This window comes from Lepisosteus platostomus, chromosome 2 (genome assembly GCF_059453375.1).
Source record: "Lepisosteus platostomus isolate fLepPlt1 chromosome 2, fLepPlt1.hap1, whole genome shotgun sequence".
Classification (NCBI taxonomy): Eukaryota; Metazoa; Chordata; class Actinopteri; order Semionotiformes; family Lepisosteidae; genus Lepisosteus; species Lepisosteus platostomus.
The window spans coordinates 15,090,174-15,103,364 of NC_142612.1; the positions used below are offsets into that span (position 1 = coordinate 15,090,174).

Genomic DNA, 13,191 nt, shown 5'->3' on the forward strand with positions numbered 1-13,191 from the left:
CAGAAAACATGCATGCCATATTTGTCATTACTTGTGTAAACTGTTATGAATTTTATTTTGTAATCCTAAAATCAAGGCTGTTTTTTAAGTCAGCATGTTAGAGGCTGTCAGGTCTAGGATGCTGAATTTATTCAACCGTAGTGAACTTCAGTGACAGAGCCTGATGGTAGATCAATGAGAAATAATAAACAGGAAAGTTTAAGTCCATATATAGATGGACTGCAAGCCAAAAGAAACAAAAGAAGCAGAAACATAATTATAATGTCCCCTTCAGAGGGCATTTCAAACATTCTTCTCTCCCCCTTTCATTCCATGACCTCTTTCAAACACATAATAATGTATGACACCATAGTTAGGACCATCATGCCCAGACAATTCTCTCTAAAACAAAAACAAATACCAGTGTATTGTTTCACTTTAGCACTTCCATGTATAATTTGTTGTTTCAGCTGCTTATGGGCACTGTGCAAAGAGCTTCCTTTGAACAATGCAGGGATTTGCACAGTGCAGAGTGCTCAAAATGTATTTTCCAACAAGCCAACACAGTAATTCAACACTAATTCCCACAGGTACCAATCCTGCACCACACATATTCTAGCCTTTCCTTTATGAACAGGCCTGCTTTTGCCTTGACACAAAATTAGGAAGGAAGGCTCATCTGTTAGAAGAGCTTGAAGGGACAATTCAACCTCAGGTACTGTAGGTGTGAACTCAGGAAACAGTGTTAATCTCTAATCAACAAAAAATAAAAAGCATAAATGGCACCTCATACCAATTGAGAACAAAGGAGCTTCTCCTTAAATGAAAGGACTGCAGCTGTGTGTTTGCCTGAACAGAGGATGATGGCACTAAACCCTATCCCAAGTCTTCAAGATCAGCACTTTTTTTATGTGCAAACTGCTAGAGACAGATCACGTTGTTAAATCAGAACCTCAGTAAACGTTGCATTTTGATGAATGTCAAGGTAATAAAGAATAACTCCCCTCCTAACGATAAAGCTGAAAGACAAACTAGTCTGCTTCAGAAAAAGAAAACACAGGACATTTTGTTTTGCATGAAGCAGTTTCTATGGGAATTCAGCATATTTCACTGAATTACGTAAATTCAAAAAACTTTCTTCTGAAGGCACATTTCGTTTCCATGTAATTGAATTAGGTACAGAGTGAAGCAGTGTGATAACACACCTCTTGTACTATCATAGTCTCTGAGCACTTGAGGGCAATTACACTGCTTTCCCACTGAGTAGTCATATAGACTTCACTCCAGATATACATGTATGTATCTGTACCACTCTCCTGTAAAGGACAGTTTAATAGAAAATTAGATTTTTTTAAATTATAGCTTTAATTGTAAAGATACACACAGCATGTAGCAGCTGAAAATTATGTACTGTAAAAGTCTGACTATTTTTGTATAATAAAAATACGGTCATGTGCATTCAGGACCCTAGGCTGTCTGTAAGACAAGTGTTTCATAAATGTGTATTGTGTAACTAAAGACCTCTGAACGCCTTTGAAGTAAAACATACATTGTCCTGGGACAAAATAAAAAATGAATGAGGAAGCTGAAAATTTTTCAACCCAGTTAATTCTAGTTCCAAACTGTAAATAATGTAAATAAAGGGATTTCAGACCAACGGTTAAAAGATTTGTTGTGGCTATGAAAGGCAAAAAAGGTAGTCTGCGGTTCATTGTGTGAAAGCCAGGAAGCTACTGCTGGGACCAGGTTTAAAAGAGTTGTACTATTATGCATGTAGAAAACATATCATCCCACATGAAAGCTGTTTCAGTAGTAGGAAGTCAGACAGCGCATCACTGTTCTCGGCTTACAAGCAGATTTTAAGACAAACAGTTTTGCAAAACTAGAAGCGATGTTCAAAAATGCATAACTTTCATTGACTTCGACTGGAAGCATTTTAGATGCGAGGACGGATTAACTAACATCAGATCAATTTAAGACACTGAAAAGAAAGAGAAGGAGCTTAGATATTTTACTCAGACTTGCAGGCAAACTATAAAATGATGTAAGTTGAAAGCTGATGACAAATGAATAGATCCATAAGTAACTAAAGAACCATCATGGTACACACGATAGGTGAAGAGAAAATGATATCTGACATTAAAGAAATAGAAAAGTTTAGTGCTTTATTTGAAGTAATGGAATTGGCTTATTTAGTACATATGCCTGTCACTTTCAGTTCAACAACGTCATTTAATTGCAGACAGAATGTTCTTTAGAAATAAAGATTAAGCACTTCATATATTGTAACACAGTACAACTGTACATCTGCACAGTATTCATTCCATTTATGTGTGTGGCTACTAGGGATAATCACTAATGTTTAGGACATGTTATACACCTCCCATTTTCCTGTGGGACACCAGGAAACTGTAAAGAAAATCTGTCTGCTTTAGAGCTCATTTCATTTCACTTATCCAAACGATCTTTACAGTGAGTAAATTAATTCTTGTTTTTTTGGCGTTCTGTTCTCCCAGTTACTCTTAACTTGCCTGCTGTGCACAATGGTCCACATTTTGTAGCACAATTAACAGTGATACATAACCTGCTTGAATAAAGTATGAATACAGATGAAAACGAATTCAGCAATTAAACATTTTAGTAAAACAAGAGTTGTCAGTGTAAGGCAAATGTATGTAGCACATTTTATAACTAGTTGCTTTCTAGCAAAAAATTAAAGAAAGGGAAAGTGCCACAGAAACAAAAGATAACAAAGAAAATAGCACTGTCAAAAAAACAATCCTAAAAATTGAGGGCAAAAAAACAGTTTTTGTACAAGTTTCACAATTAGAAAAATGGAAATTACAGAAAGATCTTGCAGCATGCTACCCTGTCTGCACTCCGTGTTTTTGAAGCCACGGAGACTAAAAATTGCCATCATGCTGTAAGTTAATTCAAGTGGAAAATTTTCACCTTGTAACACTGGCCTGTTCCTAAGCTCAAGAGCATTCTCTTTGTCAAAAATCAATAAACCTACAACAGTTCATACCCTTCCTGCCCTACAGAGTGTCAGGGGAACAGATTCCTAATGGCATTCCAGAGAACAAAGACAAAACTGCAGGTTAAAGGGTTATTTAAAAGCAAAATAATAAAAGGTATCTAGATTAAAGTTCATTTAATCATTAAAACATGGTTTCTCAAAATGAATGGTGTCCATTAAAAAATTCTAAAACTTGAATAGACATAAGACATAATCTTTAAGAATAAGTATACATACAGTTAATTTGTGAAATAACTTGCAAGCTATGCACAGGGCATGTTTAGACACAGGCTCCAGAGAGCGGCCAGGAGCAAAACTTCACTTGTGTCGGGGGAAAACTTTCCTCTCATCTCTGACTATTCTGTGTCAGATTGCTCAGTGATTTTGTTAAACAAGCTCACCTTGGATGGAAATAGAAAATAAAAAAAAAACTTAATCTGAATCCTGCATGTCTCAAAAGAATGCCTGTTTCATTATCTTGGTGCCTCTTATTTTTTGTTCATTTTTCAAGGAAAACATTTCATTCAAGCTGTTAAACAGAAGTTCCGACATTACCTGTGAAAATGTGATGAAGTGTGTAAATGGTTTACTTTTGGATAAGTTTTAGGATAGACTTGTTTACTTCCTCATAAGAATCTGTACCTACAAACTCAATTCTACCCTACAAAGCTCCCTTGTGTTACGTTGACTTTCCTGTGTCAGGGTGGCTAAAAACAAAACTTTAATCACCTCAGGGCATCAGACAAAAACAACTCCAGGAAGATATGAACATACCCGCCCACAGGTCATGGGTCTGTTTGACCAGTCTAATCAGAACAGCAGGCATCCTTATGTGTGCAATGTGTAGCATTCCAATGTTGGTTGAAAATCGACTTCTACAATTCAAATGTTAACATTGTGTATCTAATAAAAGGGTCCGGTGACTTTTAAAAAATTAGATCATGGGACACTAATTTATTATGAATGGTCTTGCTGTAGATAAGTCATGGATTTTCTCTTCCGTGGGATCATACTGCATTATCAGCCATTTTGGCAAAGGTGAGAGGGATGTGCCTATAGTCACTGAGTAAAAATAAAGAATGGTAAAAGTAGGGAATATTGATTTGAAACTGGGAACCTGGGTTGGAAGAAGTTTATGTCCTCTGGAAATGCAACTAATAAACCATAAACAGCTTCTCAACAGTCCCAATGTTGCGTTTATAAGAGGAACTGAAGAAATTAATCAGAACACAGTCAAATATTAGCCAAACTATTGCCATGTGCAGTTCAATTCTCCATCTTGATGATCATTGATAAACTTATATTGATGACAGTCTGTTTCTTTACAAGTTCCTTTCCATCTTACCCCACAAAGAAAACTTCATGAATAGCTTCAACAAACAAGGGACAATGAAGCTTCATTGACTAAAGGGATTGTGAGGACATACTGTATAGGTAAAAGTGTCAATTATAAGGCCAATGACGGTAGGCCTGAGAGGTAATGTTAATCCCCCATGCATCTTTCCAAACAGAGCTCTTAAAGGCAGTGATCTGCAAATACTGAAACTTTTCTCAAAAAATGTTTGGAGATTTTTTAATTTGATAGCACAATCCTTTTTTTTACCTTGCCTTCCTTGATTTTTGTTCCAATAATTTGTCGCCTCTGCTGAATAATTTCAATCAAGAGGTCACACTCCTCCATCAGCTTGTTCTCTTGTCTGGCTGCATTCACCTGATAGGACAAAGAGAGAAGACAGCTGTGAGGAGAAATGAGACTGTTCCCCTAAGAGGAGGTGGCTCTGAAGGTACAGTATAATCAAGGCATCTTTAAAAACGTATCCAGGATGACACACCTGCAGTCCAGACACATCCTGAGGTGAAGGAAAAAAAGATGTTAGAGGAGGTTACTATCTATTTATTGTACTTACCATGCCCGGCACGGCGTGATATTAAGAATTAAAATATACTCCAGATTTATGAATGTGCAGTTTTTAAAGATTCCTCTGACGAAAAAAAGTCATTACAAATAATCTGAAGAAACAAAAACCAGACCTGCTAGTTCAGTCTAGGCATCAGCATTTCTCATGCAAGAGTCTTTATTATATAATCTTAAAAAAGGCTTAAATAACACAGAGAAAGGTCTGTAAAACGTCAAGGTTGGACAAACAGCAACAGGAAGACAAATATTTCAGTTTTCAATTATTTCCAAAACATGTGAGGCATACCCAGGAAAAATGTTCACATACTGGAATGCTTTATTTAAATACTATCAGTCTTTGGCTTTTCTGGTCTCAGATGCTGTATGCCTGTCAGTATTTAATTTTAACAAAACCTGTGAAAACTGTGAGCAAAGCATGAAAGACTGGATTGTTTTAGTTGGGCCCTAATGAATCTGGAGTGCAATGGTCACTCACAAGAGTGACCTACTCAACACTGCGTAGAGTGTACTGTAGTTACGAACAAGAGAGTCATTCAATTCATTATAGTCTGTTCGCAACAACTAATTGGTCCCCAGAAAAGCAATCAGGATTTTCTCACAGGATCCCAAAAGCAGTCATTGTTTAAGGCAGCTGCTCCTTTTTCTACTTTAATAATTGCTGACAAAGATTTTCCAAGGCAGAATATTAACATGAGCAAGCCTGAGGAATGATATTTGTCACATAACAAGACTGCGCTATTATCACCAAGTATTGTTCATGCAGCTGTCTTTTATCATCTGTGTGAAAACAAAATTCAGAAGTGACGCAGAAGTTCTCTGCATTTATTAGCACTGCCCGATGGCTACATTTTTTACGTTAGCGAATATAAAGAGAAATTATCAAAACAACAATTATTGTTAATATTTCATGAAGCCTAATAAAACATAAATCATTTATTGCGTCCAGGACTATTAGGCGCATAAGACTGGGTTTCCTCAGGGCTATGTAAGCATTTTTTCTCTAGATTGTATAAAACCCAATAAAATAGCACTAGAATTGACAAAAGAGAGAAAAATACTTAAAATGCAAAGTCCCACTGCTTAAATATTGCAGCATGACACAGTGAACCAGGCTAAACTTGACATTTATTGTAAAAGGCTTCACTGTACTGAACAAATGTACAAAATTCAGGCAAAAAATATAAACATGCTATTAACCTTTCTTCAATCAAGAGTTTTATTATTGTTGCTCTAAACAGCAACATTTGCCTTTAGTGGAAGGTCAGCAACAGCTCAAAATGAAAAATCTTTAAGTACTTTAGTCATGTTCTTTTTTGCTACCCTACCTAACATACAGTTAAAAAATAATCAAATAATGGACAATCACGAGGTGAAACAGCACTGTCTTTATCTTTGAGTTGTTTGCAGGAGAAGAGTTTGTTGCCACAGTATCAAGGTGAGTTTCCTTACATCAGGAAACCAGACAGCTATCAAAGGGACTGAAACTCACATTCCATTCCAGGAACTGACAGCAGTAAGAAATGTCACAGCAGGAAAGCAAATGTGTTCAGGAAGTACATGCTGGCTTGGCAGCATGGAGGCGAGACAGCTTGAATTATGCCAAGAAAACCAAGAAGGTATAATTTAAGTTTCCCAAAAATGAGCATTTTACTGTTGTGTCATTAAATAAAACATGATCCTTGCTTTATATGGTGCTTATACTGTAGCACCAGGCTTGTGGAGAGGAGCTGGACTCTTCTCAGGATGCCAGGGGTAAACTCAAATCTACGAACAAGGCTGTGGGGTCACTGAGACTGCATGCCTTCTGAAACACGCGCAAAGCTGAGGAATCCAGGAGGACAAGCCCCGGGGAAAGTTTCTTTCAACAGCCAAGCAACACTTTGCATTTCTAGCCACCCGTGAATATAACACGCACTCTGTTCTTTACAGGAAAACCAACAAAAGCATATTAAAAGTGTGTAACAAATGAAAGCGAACCAACACAAAGCGCAAAGCTTGCAACACAAAAAGCAGAAAAACGAGGGCAATAATGGAGGGGACAGGTGTTGATGGCTTTTATACATATCCCTCACCAAGCACAGTCCACAGCAAGTGTGGCAGCAACAGAAAGCACAATGGCTTTGCAGTTTCAAATAAAAAAAGGTTCCCTGATGTACTGGTATTTAGGACATACCATGGAAAGGCACTGCCTAGCATGCTACAGCCCAGCAGGCAACATGCAAGGGTCAAAGTCTCACTTATTCCATTATTCTGATTCCACTCAGAATTTGTATGCACTGAGTGGCACCTCTCAAGCCCAAATCCCATGTTATTCCATTTCTTTTCTGTCCACCTCTTGAAATAATGTGGAATGTATAATTAATTCCTTACCTATATTTGCTGAAAATACTAAAGAATACCTTGCTTCACAAGCAGGAAATGTACTGTAATATTATATCAGTTTATATTTACAAAAGCACACAGAGCTGATTATTAACAACAGTATCCAGCCAGTGTTAAAAGGGCACAGCCGTTCAAAAGAAGGGAATTATAGCCTTGCAAAAATAAACGTGCTGCTGCTTTTAAAGCACTTGAGCACTAAATTAATGCACATGCAGAAGAATGGAAAAGTAAGAGAAACAGGACTCAATAGGTGGAACCATTGAGCATGTGAAAATGAGCATTTTGCTAATCACCACTGATACAGATGACAGAGTTAATTTCACTGTCTTAATTTACTGTTTTATTAATGATCATGAGCTAAATATACAAGTTCGTCTATTGTATAGCCCAACAAGCTTTTGCCAATTATAACTGGACTTTAAATGTGTTGTGTTTTTTACTTTGATTTACTTTTTATTGTTTTTTTATCATTGTGTATAGTGCCCTTGGGTTTGGAAAGGTGCTTTATGAATAAAAAGTTATTCTTGTTATTATTGTTGTGTTTTCCATTTGCTGTCTAGTTCCAGTTATACCATATTCAATTCCTCTTTCATTAGTAATATTTGCATGGGCAGTTAAGCATGTTATGAAGTCTATATGCAGGAAGAGCATTAAAGGACTACAGTACAATAGAGGGAACTGTTAGTCTTGTAGGAGACTAGAAGGTGGCAATATTGCATTTTCTTAAGGAAAGTAAATACTAAATATTCCCACCATAATTAAAAGTTAATAAATCGATTAAATATTAGATACACAACTCCTTAAGATGGGAGACACAGTGCAAACAGTGGGTAACATTGCCACCTTACAATGTTGGGGGCCTAGATAAAATTACTGGGTTGCACTCTGTGTGGAGTTTGTATATTATCCTCGTGTCTGCATGGACTTCCTCTGGGTGCTCCAGTTTCTTCCCACAGTCCATAGACATACTGGTAGATTAATGCCTTCTGTGAAATTGTTCCTGGTGTGAGTGTGTGTATCTGTGTCTTTGTGTGCCCTGCAAAGGACTGGTGTCCCATCTAGGGTGTATCCTGCCTTGAGCTACTCCTTTGATGGGATAGGCTCTGGCTCCAGTGACCCTGTCTTGGATAAAACGATTAGAAAATGGATGGATGGACACATTAATGCTCAAATTGGTGTCCTGAACTGGCAGTTTAATACTATAAGACCTTGCTGTTATACAGGTTTTAATTACAATTAAAAATAAATAACTATCAAAACTTTCCTCAAGTATAATACAAAGTAGTTTCTGAATTGCATATTGTTGAAGGCAAGGAGTTGACGTCAGATTCTGGTTTCTTTATTTACGTGAGGATGCAGATGGGCTATGAGGATGAAGCCTGTGTCGTCTTCAAAGCACAAGTTCATTGATTTAATTCATTTGATTTATTAATGAGTCACTAATACATTTTGTGCATGTACTGTAAGATACAGTAAGAATGTGCAAATTAATGAACTACCTAAATGTGTAGTGAAAACATCCTTGGGATTTTAAACCCCAGATTTCATGTTTTTGCTATACAGTAGCTTGAGTAAGTGTAAAATACTCTGTATATGCATACTGTATATTTATATATAGTATGTAAATAGGTCTTCCATCTGTTCACCAGTAGATATCACTAAATTTGCAATAATGCAATATTCACATATGTTAAATGTAGGCATTCCATTTTCATAAATAAAAGCAATCTTCATTTTTGTCCCCTGTTGTTGCAAGTGTTTCCACAGGGCTTTTACAGCACGCACGTGCTTGATGTCTGATTGGGCAAGAGTCAGCCCGTGTCAGGACATTCTGAGGTTCACCGCCAACTGCTATGCATGTCTGGAGGCTGCACAGATGATGTTTATGTAGCTTTGCAAATGTACCTCAATCCAACTGTACTGAGCAATGAATAATCAGACTCGACGTCTAGGTAGGATACTGTATGGTTTAATATCAATATAGTGATTATGTGGCCTTTAAATCTGTTCTAATTTATAATCCATCCATTTGTAACCACTTTATCCAATACAAGGTCACAGGAGAGCACAGTCTATTTCGTGAGGCAATGGATACAAGGCAGGATATATCCTGGGAGGGACGGTAGTCCATCGCAGGGAACACACGGACACAAACGGGCACATGCTCACACCAAGGGCCAGTTTTCCCAGAAGCCAATTAACCTGCCAGTACCGTAAGTCTTAGGACTATGGAAAGAAATCAGACCACCCTGAAGAAACACACATGAACTCAAGGAGAACATATAAACTCCATGCACGTTGCACCCCAGGAACTGAAGCTGGGGCCCCTGCGATGCAAGGCAGCACCTCTGAGTTGCACCTAATATATACTCATTACAGAAAATGCCCTAATGTCCTTTTTGTATTCCTTAAATGATCAAGTTGTTTCGCAAACCAATTGCAGATTTCAATGGTCTATCCTGTTTTAAAGGAGAAATTCTTTGAAAGTGCTGTAATTGTGTTTTACATTTCTCATTAATCAACAGCAAACATGGCACATTCTGTGTGAAGCTGTGATGTGACAGCATTTGATGTTTACAATGTCACAGATGCTGGACTGCAAGCTTTAGTGTAACCATGATGTCATGTCATTTACCAAACCACTTTATACCATACGGTGTCATGGGAAGCTGGAGCCTACCCGGCAAGCAACAAGCGCAAGGCAGGGTACACCCTGGACAGGGCGCCAGTCCATCGCAGGGCAAGTGCAAGCCAATCATACATGGGGACAATTTGGAGGTCACGATAAAGGATGAGGGGGGAAATTAGGCCCGGACACCGGGATAACTCCCTAATCGAGAAATGCCCGGGGATCTTTAATGACCACTGAGAGTCAGGACCGTCTTATCCGAAAAATGGCACCCACTACCGTACAGTGTCTCCGCCACTATATTAGGACCTATACAGACCACAGGGTGGGTGCCCCCCCCCCCCGCTAACACCACTTCCAGCAGCAACCATAGCTTCCCAGGAGGTCTCTCATCCAGGTACTGACCAGGCTCAACCCTGCTCAGCTTCAGTGGCTAGCCAGCTGAGAGCTGCAGGGTGATCTGGCTGCTGGTACAACCATGATGTTTGTTAGAAAAAAGGTTAATTAAAAAAAAGACCCCTGGAATTCAGCAATTTACACAGAAGGGTTAAATCTTATTTTTGAACACTTCAGAGTACTTTTTTTGGTCACTTAAATCTAACACGAGATTTACTGTTTTAAAGAACGGGAACTCTGAAGGTTATGCTATGGTATTGTGGACAAACATCTGCCAAACTTTTTTTTAAATACTGAGGGAATTTAATTACTGTTATTCATAACCATAAACTGAAAATGACACACTTGGGCACTGCAGTGGCATAGAAGAGGGTTAGCGCTGATTGGCGGAGAAGCATGTCTTTTGCCGACGTCACTGTCTAACTAATCCTGGTCAGATTCAGAGAGTACCATAACCCTAGCCTGAGCTCTCGTAACCCTGAAAGACTGAGCCTCTTGGATGCCCCATAATCCTGCCATACTGAAGCCATTCTTTATATATAAACAAGAATTATATTAACCATCAGTAATAACCATTGGTGCTTACAATACTGAAGAGAAAATCAAACAGAAAGATTGCTTCTTCAGCTGGCTCCTTGCATTAAATAAATATTCTAAAGGTCTTAATCTGAAGATTAAGACTTAATGCATATTGCATGCTTGAGCTGCCAGTAATAACCATGACAGAGGGTCCTATTCATTTGTAAATGTACAGTATGTATATTCCCCACAATGGATATTCTCTTATGTTGTTCAGTTTCAAACCCAAGAACAACTTCTGTGTTCTGTACTCCATTCTGGATGTGAAATGTTCTTTCAACATTTATATAACATGGGCTGGTTGAGAATGATCAACCTTTGAAGAGTTTGAATCAATAGATCTGGCACTAACATTGAGCCAGATGTGACACAGCTGCACTGCTTGACTAATACACTGTAAAACCTACACAGGCAAATATGTGTACACGCAGTGAAGCAAAATTCCCACAGGTGAAACACACGTGCTATTTGTACGCGCCCTGCTTTTTTCATAGATTGTACAGCACATTTTATATCAAGGTTCTGAATTAGTATGAAAATATGGCTAAAAGGTAGTTTAAAAAAAGTTTTAAAATACTGTGAAAAAAATTAAAAGGTATGAAACAATATACAGTACAAATTAGAAACTTCAAAGTGGGTGATGACAAATTTGTACAGTATACTTCATAAGCAGATTTTTGAACCCATTGGTCTAGAAATGTATATAATGAACAAAAGGTTAGTAGGGTTTAAAGACTCATTTGGAAAGATCAGATTTACTAACTTTTTTAGATATACCGCTGTGTTATATAGCATTGCTTGGGACAACCTTATTGTGAAAGGCGCTATTTAAAAATAAATTTGATTTGAATTGATAGTTTGCATGATTAAAAATAATAACATGAAATCCATAACAGTCAGAAGGAATTAACAGAAATAATGTATGATAACACAGTAATACTTATGTTTTGTTATATAACATGGATGGTATACACAATATATACCATTCAAAGTAGCCGCAGGCTTTCATAAAGATGAGCATTCATTACTTCATTCAACTCATTTGCAACCTAGGGAAATAATTAAATAAGTCCAAAAACCTGCACTTGTGACAGAGACATCCTTTCTTGTTCCCTTCCTTTAATAAATTAACTTCACATTTCCATAGAGACCCAAAACATTAGCCAGGAATTTGAATCGCTGGAAATACCTGACTTGCCTTCCCTAGCTGTGCCAACAAGTTAATAATAATAATCATAATAAAAAAAAATTATATTACTGGTCCTCTGACACGATATGGATTCACTGTACAAATTACCATTTGTTTTCCATACTAAAACAAAACAAAAGATTACAGCAGCACCAGATTCTCAGACTGCAATTTTAAAAAGTGCACAAATATCTCTCTCTAAAAAATTAGAGTTCGTCCAAGAAAGGGAATCTAGTTCTCTGGCCATGCATTTTGTTTTCTGAGAAATAATGAAGCATTGATATTATATTATATTGCTATATCAACGGTAACTGAAGGCTGGGGAAACTTGAAGGTCTCTTACCTCGTATAAGAAACCAAAAACAAAACCTTCATTGTGGAGACTGAGGTTCAAACAGCATATATGCTACAAGTGAAACACTGCACAAAGTTGAGAGCACTGAAGAGCATCCTTGCTGGTAGCAACGAAGAACTTACCTCGACGTGCTGGCATGTCTGGATCAGCTTGCTCATTAGAGTTTCCAGTTCATTGTTCCTCTTAATCAGGTTGCTGAGGTTTGCATCTAACGCTTGCTGCAGAAGAAAAAGACGGCAAGAAGGGTGCCATTGTGAGCCGAACAGGGTTTCAATAGAATTCATTTTCACAACACTGAGAAAAAACAGACTTCTAAAACAGTGCAGGATAAGATTATACAGTTACACAAATCTCCGCAGTTTGAGAAGCAAAGTATCACAAACCCCTTTGTTTTAGTCCACTGTTCATTTTACTGTGCAGTTTGTCACATTTTATTACAATCGGTATTTACCAACCTCAGAGTCCTCTGGTACAGACATCATCACTGCTGCTGGGCTCAGACACTTACAGCCGAAGTGCTTACAATTTTCCTGACAGATCTAGTTTGGGAAACCAAACCATGCATAAATCTTCCACCAACCAATTAAGCATCAAGCCCTCACACAGCTTGTCTACCTATCTATGCCTTTATATAGCGGCTAATATGTTTTCTGCCTGGAAACAGTGTAAATGATGAACAAGGACTTTAACTTTCTGATGTCCCGACTGTAACAATGTGAAATACGAATCGCGTGAAGGAACCACT

General features: G+C 37.8%; 1 protein-coding gene across 7 annotated transcripts in view; it reads right to left on the reverse strand.

Annotated features, from left to right (window-relative positions):
* mid1 (midline 1) overlaps nucleotides 1-13,191 on the reverse strand; it is a 159,237-nt gene that overhangs the window by 15,523 nt on the left and 130,523 nt on the right. For all 7 annotated transcript variants that reach the window (XM_088600102.1, XM_088600126.1, XM_088600134.1 and 4 more), the window contains 2 exons: nucleotides 12,569-12,664; nucleotides 4,602-4,709 (listed from right to left, as the gene is read on the reverse strand). In XM_088600102.1, coding sequence (XP_088456228.1) covers nucleotides 4,602-4,709; nucleotides 12,569-12,664 — 204 coding nt within the window. The remainder of the gene's footprint in view (nucleotides 1-4,601; nucleotides 4,710-12,568; nucleotides 12,665-13,191) is intronic.